The sequence below is a fragment of the Myxocyprinus asiaticus genome, chromosome 19 (genome assembly GCF_019703515.2).
Source record: "Myxocyprinus asiaticus isolate MX2 ecotype Aquarium Trade chromosome 19, UBuf_Myxa_2, whole genome shotgun sequence".
In the NCBI taxonomy this organism is placed as follows: Eukaryota; Metazoa; Chordata; class Actinopteri; order Cypriniformes; family Catostomidae; genus Myxocyprinus; species Myxocyprinus asiaticus.
Genome location: NC_059362.1, coordinates 4,012,338 through 4,040,030, shown reverse-complemented (window position 1 = coordinate 4,040,030; position 27,693 = coordinate 4,012,338). Strand labels below are relative to the sequence as shown.

Here is a 27,693-nt window from a genome sequence, read left to right as displayed (position 1 = left end):
TTCCTGGTTGGTAAGATATTGTTGTATCTGAGCGAGTCCTGCTGTGTCCATCTTGATCGGATCGTTATGTTGTGATATAAATAGGACAAGGAGTACAAATATAACAATATTTAATGAGTGAAAAGTTCAGGTATATGATGAAAAAATATGAAGTAGCACAAATAATGGAACAGTCCAGAGACGAGGTGGAAGAAGATGAAAGTGGAGGACTCTGACGGTGGCAGCTGCAGCGGGGAGAGAGTAGAGGTAATGTATATTCCAGGGTGTGCGATGACAATGACTGGAGCAAAGAGAAACAGAGGTGAGAAATCCTGGTGAATGGAGCTGATGGTAATGGCTGGAGCACAGGAAAATAGGCAAAAATATCCAGACTAAAAAATACAGAGAACAGCGTGAGAACACGAGTAACAAAGCACACAACAAGAGAATGATCCGATACTGAACTCGCACAAAAGGGCTGCTTATAAGGGAGAGAGAAGATAGTGTGCAGGTGCCGAGCTAATCAAGCAGCGGCTGGTAATGAGCGTTGTTGAGCAAAGCTGCCGCATGATTAACTCCGCACCAGCAACAACACGAGGGAGACACACAGAAACAAACCAGCTGAATGAATCCTCCTAAGACATTTTTTGCATGATCAGTCATATTTTCAAAATCAATGCCAAAATTTCACAATTTCTGCCAGGGTATGCAAACTTTTGAGCACAACTGTATAATGTGAGGTGGACGTTCGCTTGTATTGATTATGTGGTCTGATGTGTTCTGCAGGTGACTCACCAGGGCCTGCTGAAACTCAGTGGTCTCAGAGAAGGAGTTTACACCTTTCAGATGACTGTCACTGACACAGCTGGACAGAAAAGCTCTGATAACGTGTCCGTCAGTGTGCTCGCACCCGCACCAAATGCAGAAGGTAAACAATTATTTGCATGTTAGGGATGTGCGAGACTACATTTTCAAAATCGACTAGTGGGTGAATTGTCAGAACAATTTATGGAAGCCCTGTATAAGGGAGCTCAACAGTTGGGTCCCAAAAGTAAAAATCCTATTCATTTTCTCCATAGAATTTTTTTTTAACAATAATTGTAAACCTCTCAAGACTATGGAAGACTGATCCCACCACATAATAAAAAAATAAGAGGTAATTCTGACTTTTTATCTCACAATTGTGACTCTTTTTGCTCGCATTTATGTGATATAAACTCGCAACTGCATGATAAAAACTCGGAATTGTGACTTTATTTCTCTCAATTGCAAAATAAGACCTTGCAATTGTGAGTTTTTATGACACAATAGCGGGTTTATATAATGTAATTGCGACTTTATTTTTACATTTGCAGTGGCATTTCTCATCGTGTCACATTCTTTCAGTGCAACAATCTAACAAATATATCATTAGCACAATTAAGTTAGAGAGTATATAACCATACATGGTATAAAACATTTTACTTAAAACTGTCAACGTTTGTTGTAGCTACAGAATAAAACCTGCAAATGCTCGAATGAGCTGTCATTGCCTGGCATATGTAAGGGACCGTCTGAAAATTCCACCCACTGTGCTAAAACATGCTAAAAAACTGTGAAAATAAATTGTACGATTCTGAAGGTTGTAGTAGGCTACCAGTGGATAGACCAGGCACGTGCCATGGACTTTGAGACTGGGCAAGCATCAAATATTTTTAATACACATTATTAAACGCTGTGCCCAGAACACATTATACGGGTGACTGTAATGTTGAGGAAATGTTATAGATGTAAATTGTTGCCTTAGATCCCACCAGTCAATGGAAACAATTATGTCACAGTGGCAAACTTCATGACCAAACTGTTTTAATTCAGGACAGTAATATTGCTCATATCACACAAATAAAAGATTGTCATATATTGAGCTGAGCATGTTTATGTCCATTAAATCATACAATGCCAGAAGAGCTTGTTTTGACATACAACAAAAAGAAAAAGAAAAGATTGCAAGTTACTAGTTTCACTATGTCACTCTTCCCACAGTTCAGAAACACTGGAATGGACAGCAGCAATTAACCAATCTGACCACCAAAGACAACAATCTTAACCTGAATGCACAAGGCAAATGTAATGTAAACACTGCAGTCATCCCTTAATATAATTTTTAAACAGACACTGCGCCTTAACATTAGAACTATGAAACAGACAGAGCATAACACGAGAAGGACATGATTGCCAGATCACCACTTCATAGCCTCAGACTAACCAGAAACAATGACCTAGTATCAATAACACAGATTTTTAATAAATACATTAACTTACCTTCACTTGAACACAAAATCCATGCGTCTATCCTTACGAATGAACATCTCCGTCACTTTATTGTAAAAGTCTCCCGCTTGTTGAAGTTTCGATAGCTTCTCTTTCTCGATTTAAAAACTTAATGTATAATGTTGAATGAAAGGGCGGTAAACAATACTTTGAATCGAAGTCAGAGAAAGCATAACATAAAGTGCTTATACCTGAGGGTGGTGCCAAAGCGAATAAATGAATAACTGTTTGTGCTGCTCAACTGAGATGAAAGATGATGAATTTGAATGAAAACAGTCATTTATATTAACAATTATATTTAAATATTTCATAGTGTCATTTTACTTTTCACTCTTCTGTTAGGTAAGCACTGCTTACCCTGCTTATATGGACGGCATGCCCCTGGGATAGACTGATTTACTATATGCCATATTTCCCCAATATGTCAAATTATACGGATACAGTATTCAACTATTTTAGAAAAACATCACTTAAACTTTTAAGTTGTTTTCTTATTGCAAAGGTTGTAATAGTTTCCCCGTGAGAAGCATGACTTACTACAGGTCTTATTTTCCCAGTATGTCTAATTACATGTAAACAGTATTCAATTATTTAAGAAAAAAATTACTAAAATTCACCAAAATCATATTTCCACATACCAAAGGTTGTAGTAGGCTCCTAGTGGGGTGCACGACTTACTACAGGTCTTATTTTCCCAATATGACTAAATATATGTAAACAATATTCAATTATAAAAAATAAATAAATAAAAAACAATAAAAAAAATCACTAAGATTCACCATAATTATATTTCACATTCCAAAGGTTGTAGTAGGCTCCTAGTGAGTGAGAAAAAAAATCACTAAAATTCATCAAAATTATTTTGTCCCATTCTAAGCCACTCAAGTTGGAGTTAAGGTTGTAGAAGGCTCCCAGTGGGTAGACTGACTTACTACAGATCAAATTTTGCCCATTTAATGACCCCATGGGGATTACTGTAATACAGCTATAAACTTAAACTTGTATATGTACAGACCTGTGTGTGTGTGTGTGTGTGTGTGTGTGTGTGTGTTTGTGTGCATGTGTGTGGGCATGTGTATTCTCAGTGTGTACAGGTCACTGTTCTCGGTATCAGTTCATGTGTGATGATGGCTGTTGTATTGATATTGGTTATGCCTGTGATGGAAAGCAACACTGCCCTGACCGATCTGATGAAGACTTCTGCCAAAACTGTGAGCCAAACCACTCTCCTACCATCTTATCAAAAGCCTTTGCACTATTTGAACTATTTTAAAATTGAAACTACACTGTCAGAAAAAATATTAGCAAAAATTATACCTTTTGGGTACAACAGCTTGTCACTCGGACACTACCCTCAATGGTATTCCTCCTGTACCCTCTTTACTCCTAAAAGGGTCATGTCATGAGAAATCTAATTTTCTTTTACATTTTGACTTATAAAGCCATCGTCACACTAGCAGACTCAAAACAACTCGTTTTGGCCGAGGGTGTCACACAGTTAGACTGTTTTGCTGAGATCTCGCTCTCTTCAGTCGGAGGTATGACACACTTGCCGATACAAAATGGTAGAGGGGTGACAAACATACCAACTCACTGCAACTCTCTCTCTCTCTGATTCCACGTCAAGTAGAGCTCGCCAAAATAACAACAGTAGTACTGTGTGAGCATAAACAATTGTAATAGTGATTTAGGAAGCAATTCATGGAGAAACCTTACCTTTTGAAAGTGTTTGGTTGTGAATTTATCGAGGCTTGCCATAGAATGCGTATGTCCACATGCAGCTTTCAATGAGTAAAGAAATTACTGTTGTGCATCCGCTTTCTGATATCATTAGTCAATTTTGTAGGGAAAAACGCAGTGAAAAAAGTGACAGAATCACTATGGATTACAATCAGCATTTGTGATGATATGCAGCTGAGTGTGATGAAGATGTTGAGATCAGCTTGACATCTCATCAGTATTCAGTTACAGAAGCAGCTCACTGGTCACTTGAGGAAAACACAAGAGCCTGCCTCGGCAACAGAGCGATATTTTTATTTTTTTTATTATTTATTTATTTTATTTTTTTCTGTTATGTTGGATCCTTTTTTCCGCTACTGGAGCCATTAACTGAGCGGGAGTCCCGACAGTCAAGTGATTACCGACCTCCCACTGGCAGACGCTTATTCGCACATCGTCTCCCTCCGCATGGTCGCCGTAAATGTAAATGAAGGTCACTTATTTTCCAGTCCAAAAAGAGCATTTATTGGCATCACAGTGCATTTGAATAGACCTGCCTCCTCAACATACAGGAAATACAGTAAAAACACGCTCTGGCTGAGGTACACAAACACTGAATGTGGTGGTATTGTTACTGTAGTTTGCTTTTAACCAACAAAAAGATTAGGATGTCAAGTAAGGTCCCCCGATGTTGTTGTGTTCCTGGTTGTGGAAAAACTGCATCTTTGCATGGCCTTCCGAAGGATCCTAACGTTAGGTGTCCCTGAACACGTCTAAGTATTCTTTTGAGAACTACTATGATTCAGACTTTGCAAAGAAACTTGTATTGAAAGATGGAGCAGTGCCAACTATTGGAAACAACAGTAATGCAGGTGAGTAACTATTGTTAGTAATAGTAACTATTACTATTGTTTTAAAGGGGTCATGACATGATGAATCAAATTTTCCTTGATCTTTTAACATATAAGTGTTCATTGTACTATAAAAACATACTGTAAATTTCAGAACTGAAAACTTCCTCAATATAAAACTAGAATTTATTTAAACCAAGCTGCAAAAACAGCTCGTTTGGAATTCGTGGAACTTGTGACATCACAAATACCAAATACATCTGCATATGCAACACCTCTTCAGCAAGATATCAACGCCAATTTTTCATTATTGCACCCTTGTCCCTGCCCACTGGTGCTCAGTCAGTCACACAGGTGAAGAGGAAAGAGATGGCCTGTCATGGGAGATTCATTCAAAGTCGACTTCCACAGGACACCTTCATTTGCCTATCTGGATTTAAATGTTTTTCTACATAAACGTGCACTGGACAAATGGTTTTGACCGTTATCCTGGATCTCGCACTGCTTTTAAAAGATGCAATGTCAAGTTATTTTTAATTGTTGGTATTTTGTAAACATGCAAATCCTTAATTAAATCAGAGATGGGGCTATTTTCACTGCTGCCAGCTTTGCCTAGTATTCTAAGTATTGGGGAGCAACAGTATGTTGACTTTGTTCTGTTTTCGATTGTTACTTCAGTCGGAACAACTGTAATAGTTTGCGTGCTTCACATAATTTGGGACATACTGTATAGCTATCATTGATTGCCTGGATAAGCTTTCGCTTGCATGTTTTCATGCTTACATTCTGGGAAAAAAACTGTTCCACATGTGTTATGGCAGGGGGCGTTTACTCCACAAATATGTTAGCCAGTCATAACAGCATATTGAAGTCTTTATTGTCAAGGTTTGATTGAAGAGAGGGCGAGGACTCATAGAGAGGTGAGATGATGGGCTTTATTTAATAAAAAACAAAACAAAAATAATAAACAGAAACAACCCCAAAAACTTCAAGGTCCAGAGTAGAATGCTACAGGACAGACTGGGTTCAATGCTCCGGGCTGGAACAGACACACAGGGCAGGACAGGACAGGAACTGACACAGGAGAACCTAACAGGGTGATAAACCACAACAAACTGGCACAAGACAAAAAACACAATGGGGTTAAATAGGAAAGAAAACAAGGAGGGAAATCAGGAAAGCAGGTGAAGCAAATGAACTAAAAATGAGGTAACAAGGGGGCGGGGTCAGGATGAGAGATAGAAGAGCACATGGCAAACAACTAAACAAGAACCATGTGCTTACAACAAACACAACAGACTGGACCGAAAGAACACATGGCAATGAAGCCATCATTAGCCATGTGCTCAAACAAAAAGACAAGACATGGAGCATGAGTGTCTGGATCTCGACTCAGAAACAAGACCGAACCAGACCGAAGAGTCAGGATCCAGACACCATGCTCTGAACATTAGACACACAGACTAGACAGAAGAGCAGACGGCCAGGAAAACAACCAAAGCCGTGCGCTCACACAGAGACATAGAACATACATGTCAGCATCCAGTCACCACAATAAACCTGACTGATAAAGGTGACAGGATCCTGACAGATGTAGCACAAAAAAAAAAAATGCGTTTCAGACAGAGGGCAAGAGATAGGTCGGGAAAAGGTCATAGTATACTATGTTTTTTGTGATTAAAAAGAAACCTTTACTTACATTTTAAGTGAACCTTTAGGAAAATAATAAAGTAAAAGAAAATGCATGACATGACCCCTTTAAGGTAATAATATGTACCCTTTAGGGACAGATAAGGTGCAAATACATTCCAACTGACATGTAAAGGGTACAGTGGGTGTGTCTTTGAGGGTACATCCCCAGAAGCTGTTGTGATATAAGATTTTGATAAAACTGCCCAACCCTTACTGGAAATGTTTTACCTAAATGGATAATAGAAATGTGTTCTGTGTTGTCTCTTTTGTAGCTGATACTGGTCATATGTCCAGCCCCCCCTCTAAACATAGACCAGATATACAAACTGAAGCAGCAGCCCAGAAGCCCACAGAAATACAAATATCTGATATCCCTCATAAACCTGAACAACACCAACATTATGGAATAGGCAACCAAGGTAAGACATGAAATACATATTGTTTAATTCTGGAAATGAAGTCGCAGCTGAACATAAGCTGCCCCTGGTCAAAACAGTGTTATTGGGGGAAAAATAAAACACAAATAAGTCGCATCTGTGTATAAAGCCAAGTGTACACTACACGACTTGCAGTCAGCATCCTGCGACACACAGTCTGGTTTTTCGTCGTGCTGGTGCGAATACTAAAGGTCTGTAGTGTATCAACTACAAGACCATTAGTCCCCGACTGAGACCATGTGTACACCTGGTATTAAGATGAGTTTTGGGTGATCTGATTACAAATGTACAGGCGAGACATCACTGTTACACCTGGTCATCTCTTTTGGTGTTCGGATTTCGAGGAGAGAGTCTCTGATTTCATGAGGACATACATCAATCATTACGTCTGTTTTACTGAATGATAATAAAGTGCAAAATAGTAAAAGACGAGAAAGAAAACCGCTTTAAAGTTATTTTAGTGCAGTACCTGTAACTGAGCTTCTAGTGTGCCTGCTACTCATTTCGGTGTCCCTGCTGTTCATGTTCATGCATTTGCTTTTTCAATTTTCTGAGAGTACGCTTATTTCCCTTTAAATCCGCACGTTAAAAAATGTCCGTTACAACTGCCCATAGTATTGTCTCATTTCATACAGATCGGCAAAACTGCATCTTAAAATTAAGATAACGAAATTCATTCACAAACCCGCGCAGTTTATTCTTGATACATGTAAAAAAAACATGAAAGAACAGCTGTTGCCCGTTTTTTTTCTTTATTGGCACCAGCTGCAAACATCTGATAATAATAAAAAACAGCAGGTAGGGAGATGTGAGTGAGGTTTTATTTTATTTTCTTATTATTTTTGTCTCCTTCTACCCATTACCTTGCTCTTCTCTTTCAACAGAAACGGCTCGCTCCCGTTTTACGCATATTTGCGCTAATTTGCAAAGGAAAAAATAAAAAATAAAAACAGCTGAAAATAAAAAGACAGTGGGTAGGGAGATGTGGGTGAAGTTTCATTTGATTATATTCTAATTATTTTTTTTATCTCATTCGGGTTTTTCCAAGATGCTGTGTGCAGATGCGTTGTATCAGGTTTGACGTCAAAGAAACTGAATACTTGCGTGTTGTCATTACCTGTCACAAGAGGCATCACTTTGAATATGCATTTTTGGTGAATAAAAACCTAAATTTCAGTCTTCCTTAAAGCTTGCTTCAGAAGACTTGAAATATAGCACATGAGTCATATAGGCTACTTTTATTATACATTTCATGTGTTCTTTTGTCATTTCTGGATTTCGACAGCCTAAGTCCCCATTTTCTTTTATTGTATGAAAAAAAACAGCGTGAACATTCTGCTAAACTTCTGTGTTCAACAGAAGAAAGCAATACAGGTTTGGGTCACACTTTAAATTAGGTGGCCTTAACTACCTTGTACTAACATTAAATATATACAAGACTATGTATTTACTGTGTAACTACATGTTGTTCTGCAAAATGTCCACATTTGCTGCTACTGAGGTTGAGGTACAGGTAGGTTTATGAGTAAGGGTACGGTTAGGATTAGGGGTTAGGTTTTGGGTAAGGGTTGGGTTAGGGGTAATGTTAACAGTGTAACTACAAATGTAATTAAATGCAAGCACTTTAAAATGTAATTACAATGCAACATCATAAGTACATTGAATCAAATGGTTAAGTATATAGAAGTTAAGGCCACCTATTATAAAGTGGGTCCCAGGTTTGTAATGACATGAGGGTAAATGTTGAATAATTGTTTTATTAATACTATTATTTCATTTTTGGGTGAATCAAAGAATTCCTTTAAAATTTAAATGTACATTACTACACAGAACATTCACAAATGCCTAAAACAGTTAACCAGGGCAACATTTGAAGACACAGGCAGCATACGAGCTGCTCAAAAACATACAGATAATGCTTTGTTTCATCATGAGTTCACCTCAGCATGAATTCCTCTACTGTGTCCCTCTATTCTCTTCTTATAGCTGTTATTAACAAAGCCTCTCTTTGTCTAGATACTTGATACTATTTAGAAACTCTCTCTCTCTAAGATCTCTGTGCAGCTCCTCCAATGGTCGGCCCTTGTAAAGGTGTTTTCCCACGCTGGTATTATGATTCTGCAGCAGGAGAGTGCCTACACTTCCTGTATGGCGGCTGCAAGGGAAACCACAACAACTTCCTGCAGAAATCTGATTGTGTGAATGAATGCATCCAGACTCCAGGTGAGACTCATTACCATTAAATTTGTTTTCACCATTTATTTTATTTAATTATTATTAAAAGTGTACCCAGAATTTCCTTTAAAAAAAAAAAAAACTGTAATTTTGTAACTTATGTATAAAATCGTGACCACTCACGTGATATGAAAACTGAAATCATATCAGTATCCTTATAAAAGCTGTTTTATTCTACATGGAGAAGGTCTCCTAATGGGCGCTGCCATGTTAGAATCACATGTCCAGACAAATATTACTGAGTATAATGTCAGAAACCACCCTATAATCTCATGTACCTGTATCATACACTTTCATTCATGGATAAAGTCAGGGGTGTCAAACTAATTTTGGGTCACGGGCCTGATTGGACCAAGCGACATTGCTTGGGGGCCGAAGTTTATATTTATAAATTATATATATACTCTTGTGTGTGTATGTGTATGTATGTATGTATGTATGTATATATATATATATATATTCTTTAACTTTGTTTAAATAACTTTTAAAATTATGTATTAAAATGATTAATTATCTTTAACAAAATTGTATCGTATATAATCCTATTTTATCAACTTCGTATACAAAACATTTCAACATGACTGAGAAAATCACATATTCATTCAGTCCCTCCGAGTAATTCAGCAAGTTCATTCACTGAAGGATTCATCAAACTGATTCAAAATGAGAACTCGTGAGCTGGTGAATCACTGTTTTAAAAGTACCGGCTCATAAGAGTCATTTCGTGTTGGGTACAGCCAGCGAATACAACAGAAAGGTGCACTGTTTTGGTGTTATTTAACGGTGCACACTTTTTTATGTTATTCAGACTGCAATCTCATAACTTGGGTAAAATATCATTTCTCTAGTGACGCTAGTAGTGCCGTGGTGGAGCAAAGGAAAATTGGAGCAGGAAAAGAGAAAGATGCTGTTTTCATAGCTAACACTGGGGTAAAAAGTTAAAAAAAAATTTGCCCACCAGCCACAGTGGCTGTGAATGACCAATTTCACCAGCCACTTTGATTTTATTCACCAGCCACTTTGGTTATTCATAAAGGTATATAAAACACCACTTCTGAGGCTGTAGTGAATTATGATGACACACATGACAATTCATTAATGTCGCTGCATGTCATTTGCTTTGTATGATAATGTATTCAGCCACAAATATTTGGAATTAAGCAATGTTGTATTCACAACGTGTGTAAACGTGAACTGCTCCGTGGAAATCAAGCAAACTAAACTTCAAAGATCATTTGCAGCGTTCTCATGGACGAAACTGTTCTTACAGTTTCAAACTATTTTCAGATTGCAGAAACAGTGAGCATTCAGCATGAGCGTGTTCCATGAGAAGCGCTGCGCTTATGGGCGGCAGAGCGCCTCTGAATACACAGTGAATCAACGGCTTTTCTTTCATCTGTTCTTCAAAATATAATCAAGTGTGTTTCTTCAAACACGCGTCTTTGTGTCTGACAGCATTTCTTGTCACATGTCACTCCAAGGCTTTTATAAATCACTCGCCACAGAAATATCCCACCACTGCAGATAAAATATCCACATTTGACAGGTTTTTGGGTGCTTATTTTACTCTGAACAAAAGGAAAATCACAGAATTGACTAATTTCATTAACCAGAGGTTACATCACAAATACACACGCAATTAGTTGAAGGGAATCAAGCAATAATATTTACAAGAAAAAGAGAGAACTGCTCGCTCTTTGGCTGGAGCTTTAGCCTCAATAAACCATCTGAAACTGAACATAAATGCCAAGAAACTGAAACCTGCTTACAATTAAAAGTTAAATGGGACGGAAACAATGCAACAGTTATTACATCTAATATTTATCCTTGGACCTGTCAATGTTGTTATTATTTCCATGAGATAAACTTCACTGTGGGAATGTGTGGCCATGGAACTGGTGTCAGCCTCAGACATGTGTGGCGTTCGCTGATACGCGTGACTGCGAGCGCTGAATGTCCCGCGTAATTGAATGAAATTCCACTGATCATGCAAGCTATATCATAGCTACATGCAACACCACAAATTTAAATGTTTATCTGTTCTGCTGTTGCTAATAAAATAATAGTATGAATACATCTTACCCATGTTACAGGCTAATTCAACTTGAATGTTTTCAAACATTACTTATTTATTTTTTCCGCAAATCAGATCGCGGGCCGGAGATGACTCCATGGTGGGCCGGGTTCGGCCCACGGGCAGTATGTTTGACACCCCTGGATTATGTTAATTAAGTTAGGTGTCAGTGTCAAGTCCAAGACGACATAAAAAAATTACTAAATGCACTTTTAATAATTATATTTAGAAATGATTATAGCATTGATATAATAATTATTACAAATCTATCAATGTATCAATAAATAAATGCTATAAATATTAAATATTAAACAAATGTTACAAAAAACATAAATGATAAATGTTAAATATAAAATTATAAATATAATATAATATACATATAAAATATATTAATCATAGGGATGTCTATTTAACATGATCATTTAAGTGGGATTAATAATATAAGAAGTCAATCAGCACGCCTCAACAAACCTTACAAGCAGTGCAGCTACAGAATGAGAGCCGCTCATACAGGATGCGTTCTTGACAGCTGAATGAAGCACAACAGAATGCAGTGATCTCCAGACGCCATTTTTAGAGTTTCAACTACTTATAACGTGACACATCATCCTTAAAATGCTGAAAACAAGTGCAAAATAGTCCAGAATCATCGATCTGACACACATGTACTTAAACCATCAATTAAATAAAGTGCAGACGGAACGCAAGAATGCATTTTACGAGAACAGAACAGATTGGCAAACTCAATTACAAAATGGATTGCTGTCGACTGAAGGCTTGTTCAATAATACGGGGATAAAACAAACAATGTGTTGACTTCTAAAGCCAGTTTTTGTATTGTCCTATCCACGGTTACTTAACTTTGGAAAGCCTGGATGCCAAAAATGAAGATCCCTTTAGCTTTGAGGGCCGCACTGTTTTTTTTTTTTTAAAACAATTTTAGGTACTTTTTAATAGTAAAGAGGTGAATTAGCTAAACCTGCTATTTTTATACATTATGGAAACATGCAATAAACAAGAATAAAATAAAACACATTATATATAGAAACAGTATATAACTTAATTCTTGTAAAAGTGTGGTTCTTTGAAAAGTAGAAAACAAAATGTTATATATACAGATTGATCATAAATGTTTTTGTTGTTGTTGTTCAAAGATCCATATTTTGTTGCACTCCATGCAAACAAACAGGCCATATACTGCAGCAAAATGTCCCACACTTTAAATTACAAAAATGTAGATTTTGTGAAATGTCAACATTACCATAAATAGAAAGCAGATATGATCTGTTGTCAGATATGGTTCTGTTGTCATTGTCAAAGATCATTAAACACACACACACACATGTTGGTGCGGCTGTCCTTATGAGGACCCTCCATAGACACAATGATTTTTATACTGTACAAACTATAAATTCTATCCCCTAACCCTACCCCTAAACCTAACCCTCACAAAAAACTTTATGCATTTTTACATTTTCAATAAAACATTGTTTAGTATGTTTTTTTTAAGTGATTTGAATTATGGGGACACTAGAAATGTCCTCATAAACCACATTTATAGCATAATACCTTTTTAATTACCCATTTGTAACCTAAAAAAATGTCCTCGTAAACCACCCAAACCCACCCACACACACCAGAGATACCCTCAAAACAGTATATTTTCTCCTAAAGTACTTTAATTAGAAATAATTACTATCTTGATTACCCTCTTTAAAGGTTTTGTTTAGGTTAGTAATGCAAGTCTAATGGAGCATTTGGGAAAAGAGGTCACAACGCCGTTATTCAATGTAAACTGACTCCGACTCAAACACTAACCCCTGCAGACTGATGCAGCACTCATGTAACGTAAAGTAGCTTATAATCAGAATTAATGCTTTACATACTTTATAACTATACAGCAATTGAGCGATACTGAGAATTATTGTAAATGCTCTAGAAAATTGACACCTTAAAATTCATTCTTATTAAGACAGTATCATGTGGGCCACAAAAATGTTCCTTTCTCAGCAAATATTGATATGCGATTAATTAATCGGCATGTCATTTAATTAATTGAATGAAAATTTTATGCGATTGATAGCCCTGGTTAATACATTTTATAATATTTGCATTTTATTATTAAAATAAAAATACTATTTGTTAATGTAATTTATACAATTGAGAATTCTGTGACACTAAAGGTGATTCTGTTTCTATCTTTCAGCAGTAACAAAACAGCAGATCTCTGCAACTCCATCACCCAGCATGAAAACATACACATGTATGTACAATAATATCTCTTAACGTTTCCAACGTATTGGTTTATAATAGGATTGAACTTTATTGATCTCAGGAGGGAAATTCAGACATTTTCAGTTTCATAAACTCTATTAAAAACTATTTTATTGTTATTAAATATTGTTAATAGAGAATAATGTTGTTAACATTTTCAAAAACATTTTGTTAGCCAGGATGATAGATTGACTCATAGATGCTAAAATAAATTTCATCTTAATATTCAAAATCTACAAGTAAGCCATTTGTAGGTTGATTTCACCTAAAAGTGTAATACTGTGACCATGGTGCTTTCAAAACAACAAGCCCGACACAGCAACATTAACTCGACCAATGGGGCGAGTTATGAGTCAATGAGTTGGGGCTGGACTACTAACCAACCAATGGAAGACAGGGGAAGTGTTCAGGATACTGTTTGAAAGCATTACATGTGTTCAGAATGGCATACTACCATGCTAATCTGACTATTTCAGCCATAAATAGATATGACAGAAGCAGTAAGAGTAGAATGGGTAGTATGAGATTCTAATCTCGGTCAGTAATTATTTTTACCATTGCATTTAGAGATACTAGTGGCGCAGAAATGATATTCCACCTATATAAAGCACAGACAAGTTTTAGGCTGCAGAGAGGAGGAAAGAGAACTTAAAGGTATAGTTAACCAAAAAATTACAATTCTCTCATCATTAACTCAATCATTTTTGGGTGAACATCATTACACAAACACAATATGCCCTGTGTTTTATACGTTTTTAAAGCAGCATATTACATTCAACATTGTATGACTTGAAGAGGTAGGATAATAGGATAAAATCAATTTTTGTTCATTATACTACTTTGTCTAATTATGCTGACTTTATGACTGATCTTCGATATCAATCTTATCTTACTGTGAATTAAGTAAAATTTCCCTTTTGAAAGAAGAATAACACAAAAACCACACAGGTTTTAAAACATGTTATTTTTGAGCCACGTGATGCCATGCGAGGTGCGGACGTGTAAACGGCGAGCTCTGCGCACTTTGCTAGTTTTTTTTTTGTTTTTTTTTGGCACGGAAGCAACGTTTTGTTTGTTTTTGTAATTAACATTTTTTGTTGATTCAAAGAAAATAACACAACAGAGGAAAAACACAACACATACACACCGAATCAACATTTAACTTTTAACCCTCACTAATATCCCTCCCCAAACACCAGCCCCACCCAACCCCAAAGAACACCCCTGTGGTAATACACACACAAAAAAATTAAAAATAAAATATAAACATGCATAATTAAACTAAACTTCACTCTCCTCATCCCTTCCCCGAGAGTCTCGCAAAACCGCCAAATACCTACCCCACTTCCTGAAAAACAAGTTCCCCAACCCCAGCCTTCTACCAGTCATCTCCTCAAAAGCCACCACCCTCCCCATCTCCGCACGCCACTCCGGAAATGGTGGCACTCTGTCCAACTTCCATCCCCTTAAAATAATTTGTCTGCCAAACATCATGTTAGTCAGAACCCAATTTTTAGTATATTTGTCCCCCAAATTTATAACTGCCCCATCACCCAAAATACAAAGTCTGGGGCAAAGTCAAATTTGAGTGCCCAAAACGTCACACAAATAATTCTGAACCTTTAACCAAAAATCTTGGATCTTAACACATCCCCAAAAGACATGGGTTGTGTCTCCAACTTCTGATTGGCATCGCCAGCAGGTGGGTGTGTCTTTAAGACCAAGCCTATATAATCTAGAGGGGGTCCAATAAAATCTATGTACAATCTTAAATTGCATAAGGCGAACCCTTGCATCTCTAGATGCAGACTTGACATTTTTTAGAATCCTAGTCCACACTCCTTCCTCCAATACCAAGTTCAAATCTTTCTCCCATAATCTCTTGATAGAAGTTAAAGCTCCATCCCCCAGACTCTGAATTAGCAGGGAGTAATACCCTGATACCTTTTCCAAAAGCAGTAATCACCTCTCCCAAAGTATCTGCTGCTTTAGGGGGGTGTGTGCTACTCCTAAAAACAGTACAGAGCATGTGGCGCAGCTGTAAATACCTATAAAACTGAGATCTGGGAATCCCAAAATGATGACCCAAATTCTCAAAAGATCTCAAATCTCCACTCATACAGGTCGCCGAGTGTAGTAACCCCCCTCACAATCCACTCTGACCAACAGAAAGGGGACCTGTTGATACATAATTTGGGGTTCAGCCATATGCTTGAGGCAACATTTAAATAAATGTCCGAATTAAATACTCTGGCCATTCTTGTCCAAATCACGTGCAAATGTGAGATAACGGGGTGTGACTTAACTTCTCTGGTTAGTTTGATAGAAAGGCTTTGCAATGGCAAAATAGGGGCAAGGACTTTGTGTTTAACAGAAAACCAGGGAGCGGCTCTTTCAGGTGGAAGTGACCAGTGAGCCAAATGCCTGAGACTGAATGCATAATAATAAAACTAAATCTTGTGTAGGCCTAGCCCACCTTTGTCAATCGGCCTATGTAATTTGTTGAAATGTAGCCTGGGACGTTTACCATTCCAAATGAAGGACTTCGCTATGCTATCAAATTGCTTGAAATAAGAGAGGGGGACATCTATAAGGAGTGACTGTAGCAGGTAGATGAATTTTAGAAAACAATTAATTTTAAAAACATTAACCTTCCCAATCAGCGATAAATGTAATTATAAGCCCACCTGCCCACATCGCTCAAACCTTTTTATTAAAGGGTCAACATTAACTCTAACTAAATAAGACAAATTTGTTGGGAATAAAATACCCAAATACTTAATGCCCTGTTTTGGCCACTGGAAGGCGCCCAGCTGGAAGGCCGTTACTGGACAGTACGCTGTCAGAGCCAAAGCTTCGAATTTAGACCAACTGACTGTATCCTGAGAACTTGGAAAAGGAATTAATAATTCTATGGAGGCAAGGCATAGATTTAGTAGTGTCAGAGACAAATAATAAAATATCATCTGCGTAAAGCAGAAGCTTATGCGCCACACCTCCCGCCATCACCCCAGGAAAATCATCCTCCTTTCTTATCGCGGCTGCTAATGATACCAGGGCAAGACAGAACAATAATGGGGAAACAGGGCAACCCTGCCGAGTGCCCCATCCAGAGTAAAATCATCTGAAATTAATCCATTTGTTTGTTCCATTTGCTGCAACAGGGTGTCTGTAAAGTAACTTAATCCAACCAATAAATGTACTCCCGAACCCATACATTTCCAAAATCTTAAAAAGATAATCCCATTCTACCATATCAAATGCTTTTTCAGTGTCAAGTGAGATGGCAGCGACCGGAGACTGATCATTCGCTACTGACCACATGATATTGATGAAACACCTAATGTTATCAGAAGAGCTACAGCCCTGAATAAACCCCACCTGATCTATATGAATAAGAGGTGTCATAACTTTACTTAATCGGTTAGCCAAAATTTTTGCCAAAATTTTTACAATCTGTCTTGATCAGGGAAATTGGATGGTAACTTTTACACTCGCTTGGATCTTTTTCCTTTTTTAAGAATCAGATTGATCCAGGCTTGTGTCATGGTTGGGGGAAGCTTTCCATTCTTTAATGTTTCTGTATAAACTTCTAACAAAAGTGGAGCCAATTCTGTAGCATAAGATCTAAAAAATTCAGCGGCAAAACCATCTGGCCCTGGAGCCTTGCCTGTAGGCAAGGCCTTAATTACCCCGTCAAGCTCCTCCAAGGTTATCTCAAAATTGAGAGAATTTTTTTGCTCAGTCGTCAATTTAGGGAGTTCTAATGGTTCCACAAAGTTTCTAATATCCTCATCAGTAGACGAAGATGTGGAACTATAAAGATCAAGATAGTATTCTTTAAAGGCATTATTAAAATCATTGGCCAAGGTAAAAATTTCACCACCAGCAGATTTCACTGAGGGAATGGTAGAAAAATACTCTCTCTGCCAAACGCTTACCTGCTTTGTCCCACGACAGATATGACTGTCTTGGCCTGAATAACCAAAACTCCACTTTCTGTGACAAAATAGTATTATATATGATTTCTTTCTTTCCGTATGTGGCAACATCTCTAACTCACCAGGGTGTGATCTGAGACTAAGATGTTTCCAATTGAGCAATTCACAACAGATGAAATGAGGGACTTGGATATATAAAAAAAAAAAATCTATTCTAGAATAAATCTTATGGACTGATGAAAACAATTTGTAGCCCCTACCAGATGGGTTCAAAAGTCGCCAAATATCTGCAAGACCAAGATTTGTACACATCCTGTGAAGCGTCAATGTTGCTCTAGGGGGCTTACACACTTTTGCTTCACTATGATCAAGGACTGAGTCCATCAAAAGATTAAAGTCTCCTCTCAATATTATATCATGAGGGATGCCAGCGGCTTGCAACATCCCTTCAAGATCTATAAAAAAGCCCTGATCATCAATGTGTAGACGTGTAAATATTAGCCAAAACCAACCTTTGCCCCTGAATTTTTGCTAAAACAATAATGATTCTCCATAATTTATCTTTAATCTGTTTGAGAGATTTTAATTGTAGATGTTTACTTATCAATGTAATGACTCCCCTGCTCTTACTTGAGCCAGCACTAAAGAAAACATGCCCACCCCATATCGTCCCAAATTTTTCAGCTTCCTGCGGGGAAAGATGTGTTTCTTGAAGAAACACTATATCACATTTCTTATGCTTAAGAAATAACCTTCCTTCTTTTTATGGGGTGCCCCAACCCATTCACATTTCACGTGGAGAAAGATAAGCCTCTCATATTAACATTTGACATTTTGATATAATAGAAAAAATAAAATGTGTGTCAAAAACAAGATTATACAGACCACATTCTAACATTAGTGCAACAATCAAACCCCGAACTTCCCCCAGAACCAAACAAACAGAAAAAATAAAAATGTGCGCATTAACCCCGCGCACGACAGTGCCAACTGGCGTCAAACCCTCTAAACTCAAAAGGTCCATGTATGCCTACGAGAGCCCCTATGACAACTTTGCCATCGGATTGCTCAAGCTTCTGCACAAATTTTGTGAGGCAAAAGTACATAACAGAAAATAATTAGTAAAACAAACCCTAGCCAATTGACAGAATAAACACAAAGAATGTGTCGATACATTCACAGAAATGTCTCGAAGGTGTGTTCCTCCACAAAACAAATTCCATCCGATATAAAGCCGTTCAGTTTCCTCGGACAGACAAACAAGTGTTCAGTGGGCCGTCTGTTTATGATTGCAGCAGATGACGTAATCATTCCAGTGTCCTGCAAAAATACTCCACAAAAACAAACTTCAGCCAACAGGAGGCATAAGCACAAAGAACGAACAGATTCATCCACAACTGTCCTGAAGCAGTGTTATTCCACAAAAGGAACTCCAGCCACTAGGCAGAACAACACAAAAAGAAACAAAACAGGCATCCCGGTTCCTCGGATGGTCAAGAGTGTATTGAGCGAGTCAAATTCATTCGGAGGCCGCATAAAAAATACACCATGACTTAGTCAACTTTATAAAGACATCCTTTGTGTGGGCATGTAGATATTTTGCGGCCATCCTTAGTATCCATCTCAATCTGGCCGAGAACTTCAGTGTAAAACGATCTTCTGTCCATGCAAAAGTTTCTTGAAGGAGTGTTATTCCACAAAACAAACTCAATCTGCTAGGTGGAACCAACACAAACAGAAACAAAAATGGCGTCCAGCTTCCTCAGACAGCCAAGAGCAAGTACAGCGAGTTAATCCACTCTGGAGCTACATGAGAAACACCAAATGGCTTACTCACCCATTGTTTCTATGAAGGACAGTGCTTGCTTGGGACATATAAATACTTTGTGGCAATCCTTAGTATCTATTCTCAGTTTGGCCGGAAACATCAGTGCAAAAGTGATCTACCGTTGATGTAAGAGTTTCTTACATTCCTTGAATCGATTTCATTTCTCTCTTGTCGTATATGCAAAGTCCGGGAACAAGAAAATATTGTGATTCTTCCACGAAAGCTTTCCTTTGCTCCTCGCCTGGCGTAACACAAGATCTGTATCGGATGATCTCAGAAATTTGGCCAGAATTGATCGGGGCCTGTCTCCCTCAGCAGATCTGCAAGCCAGGACCCTGTGAGCTCGCTCAATTTCCATCTTTTGGCCTGTTATGTCAAGCAGACTCGGGAAGAGCTCGTCTAGGAATTTCACCATATCTCTGCCTTCTCCATGCTCAGGAATTCCAATAATCCATATGTTATTTCGTCGGCTCCTATTTTCCAAATCTTCCAGTTTTTCCAAAATGCTTTCCATGTCTATTTTGGTCACTAGCGGATTAGCGGATAACTCCCTTTCTGATGACTCCAGATAATTGATCCGTTTCTCAACATTTGCCACTCTTGTAACCAACTCCGAGAATTTTTGTTTCCATTGCCGTAATCGATCGACACATTATAGCAAGATCCTCCAAGTCAGCAACAACCTTTGTCAGCATCACAGACATGTTGGACAGTTGATGCTGGATTTCTCCCGCCGCACCGTTCAAACTGAGTTCCTGGTCTGCACGCCCGTCAGAGGTTTCAGCTTGAGCACGTCTTTTAATATCTCCAGAGCCTGAGGATTTTGACTTCTTTGCCATGTTTACTTCAAAGAACAAATATGTAGCTGGGTGTATCGAATCTCATTGGATTATAACATGAAAATAATTTTAAAAAATAGCAAAGTGCGCAGAGCTCGCCGTTTACATGTCTGCTCCTCGCATTGTGTCACGTGACCTCACTTTGCTAGTTTTTAATTATTTTTATGTCATAAACTGGTGAGATTCGATACACCCTGCTACATATCTGTTCTTTGAAGTGAAGATAGACTTGGAACGCGTTTGGGAAAGTTGGAGGATTTGGAGAATTGTAATTGGCGAAACAACATCCGAATTGTTGGAGTTCCTGAGCATGAAAAAGGCAGAGATATGGTGAAATTCCTAGACGAGCTCTTTTGAGTCTGCTCGACATAACAGGCCATATGCTGGAAATCGAACGAGCTCACAGAGTCCCGGCTCGGAGATCGGCTGAGGGAGATAGGCCACGATCAATTCTGGCCAAATTTCTGAGATCATCTGATAAAGATCTCATGTTGTACGAGGCGAGGAGCAAAGGAAAGCTTACTTGGAAGAATCACAGCGTTTTCTTGTTCCCAGATTTTGCAAATTTGACGAGAGAAACATGATCGATTCAAGGAATGCAAGAAACTCTTACATCAATGGAAGATCGCTTTTGCTCTGATGTTTCAGGCCAAATTGAGAATAAAAAAAATATTTACATGCCCACATCAAGCATTGTCTTAAATAGAGACAATGGGGTGAGTAAACCATTTGGTGATTTTCATATGGCCCCCAAGTGAGCTTGTCTCGTTGAACATACACTTGACTGTCTGAGGAATCGGCACCTTTTTTGTTTACAAGCGATGTCCTTCATAAAATCAATGGACTGAGGAAGTCATGGTGTGTTTCTCACGTGCCTCCAAGTGGCTTGTCTCGCTGAACATACACTTGACCGTCCGAGGAAGCTGGGCGCCTTTTGTTTTTCTTTTTGTGCTGGTTCCGCCTAGCGGCTGAAGTTTGTTTTGTGGAATAACACTCCTTCGGGACAATTGTGGATGAATCTGCTTGTTCTTTGTGCTTATGCCTCCTATTGGATGGAGTTTGTTTCGTGGAGAATTTTTTGCAGGACATTGGAATGATTAGGTCATCTCCCGCACTCATGAAACAGCCGGCTCACTGAACATTTGTTTGACTGTCCGAGGAAACCGAATGGCTTTATTTTTTTATTTTTTGTGTGTGCTGGTCCCGCTAGTGGCTGGAATTTGTTTTGTGGAGGAACATACCTTCGAGACAGTTTTGTGAATGAATCTACATGTTCTTTGTGTTTATTCTGCCTATTGGCTGGATAATACTTATGTACATGTGATTTTTTTAGTTTTTTATTTTTAATAAATTAGCAAAGATTTCAAAAAAACTTCTTTCACGTTGTCATTATGGGGTACTGTTTGTAGAATTTGAGGAAAATAATGAATTTTAATCCATTTTGGAATAAGGCTGTAACATAACAAAATGTGGAAAAAGTGAAGCGCTGTGAATACTTTCCGGATGCACTGTATGCACAGTTGGTTTGATTCTGTCTTTTGTGAGAGAATGCAATTACAAATGCGCACATGCCATCCATGGTTGTGGGACTACTGTGTGTATTGTTTGATATATCGGCACTGTATTGGCCTATCGGCCACCCTGCTCTCTGGATATCGGCCATTAAAAAACCCATATCGTTCGACAACTAGATCTAAGATTTCAATTCATTTTTTAGTAATTCTGTAAAATCATTCATTCTCATTCATATTGACAATCTTGTCAGCACTGAGACCGCTACAGCATATCAAGCTCATTCATGAGAATTCTGGCACTTTGACATGCACAACTGCTTGCCGCACGCACCATGCAAGATAAAAATATTTTATCTTATCATTAACTGATGATGTTATGACTTTATTCAACTGGCATTTGGTTTGAAATCAGTCTGAAATTGCACCTTCTTCCATCCATAGTGTACTACTTGCACTGTATGTGGCATTCACAAAACAGTACATATTGAGCAATTTTAGACAAAGCAAATGTCTGCCCACTAATCACATTTATTTTAAGAGTTCTTTTTGTGGTTAAACTATTTTATGGAGAAAAAAAACACATTAATGGAACAATAATCGTCTCATTCAGAGATACGTTTTCACACTTTACCGTTGAGCTGAAGCGGTTGCGGGCATCGTTGTGCTACTGCTGGCACTTTTCTCACCGCCTCTCTTGTGTATGGAAAATGTCTGTACACTATAGTTTGTAGATTGCAAGTAAAGCTTGCCACTTATTGTGTACCATGTAAAATTACCTTTACAGTGATGCCTATATATTTGTTTATGTTAATTTCTTTCAATCTTTGTAAAAAAAAGAATCTGTCTCCTCCTCACTCCAAACATGGTTCTTCAGTTGCTTGACTTTTCACAAATGCCTTTTGTAGCACTTATAATTCTGTTTGGACATGCGCAGATATAAATGAGTAATGAATGTTTCCAAAAAGTGTTTACATGATACAGATTTCTAATTAATACAGGCAAATGCCAGCTGTCTTATTTCTAGAAACCAGAATATTGGCTCAATTGGGTGAACATTACATGATGCCAAAATATGACCAAATTCCAAGATTGATCTGAATTTTCATGTACATAGACTTACATACACCTACAAATCTGTTAATGTCTCAAAACTTGTATTATGACCCTTCTGAATGTGTTTTAGTCAGTCTCTTTAATGTGTTTGAGCAAATGCTACTGTTGAAGAAATTCAATGACTGTAGCAATGTAAAACATTTAAACTATTAAACAATTTTTCTATGTGCAGCTCCCTTTGATGCTGTCTACAAGGAAAAAATGCAGTATCCTCTCATAGACTCACAGAATTCACTGCCATCTAAAGCACATCACTTGCTGGAAGGACACCCGCCCCCCGAGTCAGGTCCGTACAGATCACTAACAAACATCACATACACTACCTAAGGTTTGGACACACTTGACTTTTGATCTACAAGCTATGCTAAAATTAATTTTGTCTAAGTGTTATTTAAAAAAAAAATTTAAAAAAAGTTTTTGAGGACCCATACAGAAATCTGATACATGGCAACTATTGTAAAAAAAATTTTGGTCCCACTTTATATTAGGTGTCTTTAACTACTATGTACTAACATTAAAATACATACAATACAATGTACTTATTGTGTAGATGTGTTATTGTTCTGCAACATTCTTATAAGATTCACATTTGCTGCTACTGAGGTTGAGGTACGGTTAGGGTTAGGAGTAGGCCTAGGGTTTAGGGTAAGGGTTGGGGTAGGGTTAGGTTTAGGGATAAGGTTAACAGTGTCACTACAGATGTAATTAAATGCAGCTACTTTTAAAGTACAATGCAACAACATGTACACTACCGGTCAAAAGTTTTGAAACACTTGACTGAAATGTTTCTCATGATCTTAAAAATCTTTTGATCTGAAGGTGTATGCTTAAATGTTTGAAATTAGTTTTATAGACAAAAATATAATATATTGTGCCACCATATTAATTTATTTCATTATAAAACTAAAATAAAAAAATAAAAAATATATTTTTTGAAATTGATGATTTGGACCAAATAATAAAGAAAAGCAGCCAATAAGTGCCCAACATAGATGGGAACTCCTTAAATACTGTTTAAAAAGCATCCCAGGGTGATACCTCAAGAAGTTGGTTGAGAAAATGTCAAGAGTACATGTCTGCAAATTCTAGGCAAAGGGTGACTACTTTGAAGATGCTAAAATATAACACAGTTTTGATTTATTTTGGATTTTGTTTAGTCACAACATTATTCCCATAGTTCCATTTATGTTATTCCATAGTTTTAATGACTTTACTATTATTCAAAAATTATAATAAAGAATGAGTAAGTGTTTCAAAACTTTTGACCAGTAGTGTATGTACATTATAAGTACATTGTATCAAATGCTTAAGACATCTTACATAAAGATTTACATAAAGATTTTTTTTTATATATATATATATATATTTTTGGTCATAGTATTAATCTTTTGACAAAAATGTCTTTTAAACTTAGTTAATATTTTTTCATGTCATATTCATTCATTTTAGTCAGTTTTACTGTGACTAAAATAGCATATAATTTCAGTAATTGAAAGTAACATTTTTGATGATAATATGCAAAATGTCAAAAGCATTCAAAACTGTAACAGACCAAAATATAACCAAATATTGAAACATTTATATAAAATGTATAAATGATTTTTAATTTAAACATTTATCACACACAAAAAATACAACAAAGCACAACTGTCCTTGCTGAAAAAAACTGAGTTCCTGTAATAAGATGTGTTTGAGTGTGGTCATTTTTTTGCCGGAGTTCAACTCTTTCAGTTAACCCAGCTCAAGCGGGGAAATGCTGGATTATTTAATTCTATGAATCGGTTTTTTCTAGATGTTTCTTCTTCTGTTTGTGCACTGTTAATATCTAGCAGAATTATTAAGCATGTTTTAATTTAATTAAAATAATTTAATTATCGTCATGATGCATATCATTTTTGTCAGTAATTTAGTTGAGATTAACACTGATGGCAATCTGTAAAACACATATATGAAATATGTTTTTACAGATATAAAAGAAATAGAAACTAGTGGAATTTGAATATATATATTTGTATGTATATATGTATATAGATATGCAAAAGTTAGTTCCGGTCCTCGAATCTGATTGGATGAGACGTTCCACGAGTACTGATGGTCTCACACCATCAGCACTCGGACTGTTTGTATCACTCCGCTTGTGTTCATGCCGTTCTAAACTTAAGTGTAAGAGCAGTGCAGATGTGTTAAGAGCTACTGTATATGTGTCTCTTTACATGTAATTTTTTTTTTTACATTGCATATGTTAGCCAGCAGGTGGTGGCAAATTATCATTTTTGTGTGTAATATGAGCCAGTTGATGAAGTGAAGTGAATCCGCGTCAGTCAGTGTTTAAATACAACAGCTCTACGTGATCGGTCATATCACTACTACACTACTAAAGCTAGGAAATAGTTTTAAACGGCTTTAAACGAACAACTACAGCATTACGGCTCATCACAGCTGACAGACACAACAGACTGATTAATTACACAAACTCGAGGCACTTACCTCTTACCGGACTTTCCACATTGGAGAAGACGTGCTGTTTAAAATGGCGGAGGAGACTGCGGTTTCTATAGTGAATGCGCACCGGCTACCGCGAAATAGGGAGAAATACCCCCACCTGGATGGCTATTTTTCCACTGTGAAAGCTGATCTTCAGAAAGCTGACAGGATCTCTGCTTGGGAGTGGCAACAGGTGATCGCACATGCTCTCTCTCTCTCACACACACACACACACACACACACACACACACAATATCTTGTTAGAAACGGCACAAGCCGTGATACTATTTCTGAAGTGACATTTTTTTTAATTACTAACGAAGGCTTGGACACATCATTTGTTTTGAACCAGCATTGGCAGATTCTGATCCATCGCATAAGAAAGTAGTTCCATGCACAAATGCGTTTTTATGACCATACTCAGTTTTTCCTTTTTAATTTACTTGTTCATTGAACTGTTGTATATAAGCAATATCACACTCGCAATCGTGCTATATGGCTTTAAATCAGCACTGCTATGATTACCTACGGCACTCGGCCTGCGGCCTTGTGCCTGCAGCCGAATCACAGCAGTGCTGATGTAGGGCCATATCACACTCTTGCTTAAATATATATATATATATATATATATATATATATATATATATATATATATATATATATATATATATATATATGCTCAAATATATGAACTATAATTTTATATACAGTATATGTTCAGATATGGCCATATATCAGATTTCTGTATGGGCTTCACTATTATTCTAAAATGTGGAAAATAGTAATTGTAAAAAATTAGTACCGGTAGGTATGTTCAGATATTTAAATGGAAGTGTACATGTGTGTATATATATATATACTCAATTATATTCAATGTGTTTGTGTGTGTAGGTGCAATCTTACCTCTAACTCTGGGTCTGATCATCAGCACTCTGCTCTTGCTAATGGTGGTGTGCAGGCTTTGGCTTGTACGTCGCAGACTGAAAAAAGCACTGCCTCTCACCACAGAAGAGTCTGATTATCTCATTAATGGCATGTATCTGTAGCACGACATCCACCTGCCAGTCAACCCTCCAAGCAGCTACATCGGTGGTTCTCAACTGGAAACTGTATTTACAATGGACATCAAGTGGCGACCTAACACAGTACTAAAATAGTTTATCGCAATTTATTTATACCACCAACTGCACAGTCCCAAAAATAAGCAATAGCTAATAACCAATAACTACTCCACCACACACAAACAAATTGTTGTCAGCACAGATCATATTTATTAGCCACAAGATGTAAACATTATGCATACTAGCATAATTTAAGTGTGATAAAATCTCTGTTCTAAATTATTTTCGTGTGATAAAATTGCTTAAGGGTACGTCATTATAGCAGCAAATTTCTAATTTAACTTCTCACTGACAGGGTCAGTAAAGGATTTTATCACATTAAAATTATGTTAACACATATAATGTTTACATCTTGTTGCTATACTTTTGAAATGATATCCCCTATACCCCCCCCCCCCAACCCCTTTTTTTTCTTTAAATAAACAAGGTGCAAGTCAACAAAAACATGCCACAAATGCTGTCGATTGAGCTTAACTTTTATTGAACCTAGAACATTCCTTTAAGCCTATTTATTTTGCTATCTTCGTAACTACGCAGCATTATACGATTAGTTGCATTTTATTATTTACATTTAGCTTTTTTTCCCCTGCTCTCTGTGACCCTGTCAGAACAGACATCCAACCCTTTTTTAGGCCATGATCAGTGTGCTTCAACATGTGGTGTATGTAGTGGAAACATGAGTGTTTCTATTCTTTTGACTGATGGTAAATCTTCTTACCATTGATAACTACATTTCCCCTTGAATACAGAATGAGACAAATGTCTTGGGCTTAATTCCAATTCATGCTCTGTCCGTATATGTATGTGCCTCCCAAATCAGAGTGTATTGAAAATACTGAGAAAGGTTCCTGAATGGTGTATCATTTTCGGGGGATTTGCACCTGTAGGGTTTTTGTGCTAATAATACCCACACCCAATTGGCGTACTGGCTTACGATATACTTACAATTATGTACTTTTTTACTGACTAGTATATTAAAATTTGGATTCAGCCAGATATACAGTGCATCCGGAAAGTATTCACAGCGCTTCACTTTTTCCACATTTTGTTATGTTACAGCCTTATTCCAAAATGGATTAAATTCATTATTTTCCTCAAACATTCTACAAACAATACCCCATAATGACAATGTGAAAGAAGTTTGTTTGAAATCTTTGCTAATAAAAAAACGAAAAAAAAAAAAAAAATCACATGTACATAAGTATTCACAGCCTTTGCCATGACACTCAAAATTAAGCTCAGGTGCATCCTGTTTCCACTGATCATCCTTGAGATGTTTCTA

At 37.2% G+C, this 27,693-nt stretch overlaps 1 protein-coding gene across 3 annotated transcripts in view; it reads left to right on the top strand.

The window, feature by feature from the left end:
• The window catches only part of lrp11 (low density lipoprotein receptor-related protein 11), a 58,056-nt gene extending 30,589 nt beyond the window's left edge, over window positions 1-27,467 (top strand). The window contains exons 3-9 of one of the 3 annotated variants that reach the window (XM_051644858.1): window positions 766-907; window positions 3,375-3,500; window positions 6,824-6,970; window positions 9,041-9,211; window positions 13,507-13,560; window positions 22,979-23,092; window positions 26,182-27,467. In XM_051644858.1, coding sequence (XP_051500818.1) covers window positions 766-907; window positions 3,375-3,500; window positions 6,824-6,970; window positions 9,041-9,211; window positions 13,507-13,560; window positions 22,979-23,092; window positions 26,182-26,336 — 909 coding nt within the window. In that variant the 3' untranslated portion in view covers window positions 26,337-27,467. Of the gene's footprint in view, window positions 1-765; window positions 908-3,374; window positions 3,501-6,823; window positions 6,971-9,040; window positions 9,212-13,503; window positions 13,561-22,978; window positions 23,093-26,181 lie in introns of all 3 variants that reach the window. The other 2 variants (XM_051644857.1, XM_051644859.1) reach the window with 2 other exon arrangements.
• The last annotated feature ends 226 nt before the right edge of the window (window positions 27,468-27,693 follow it).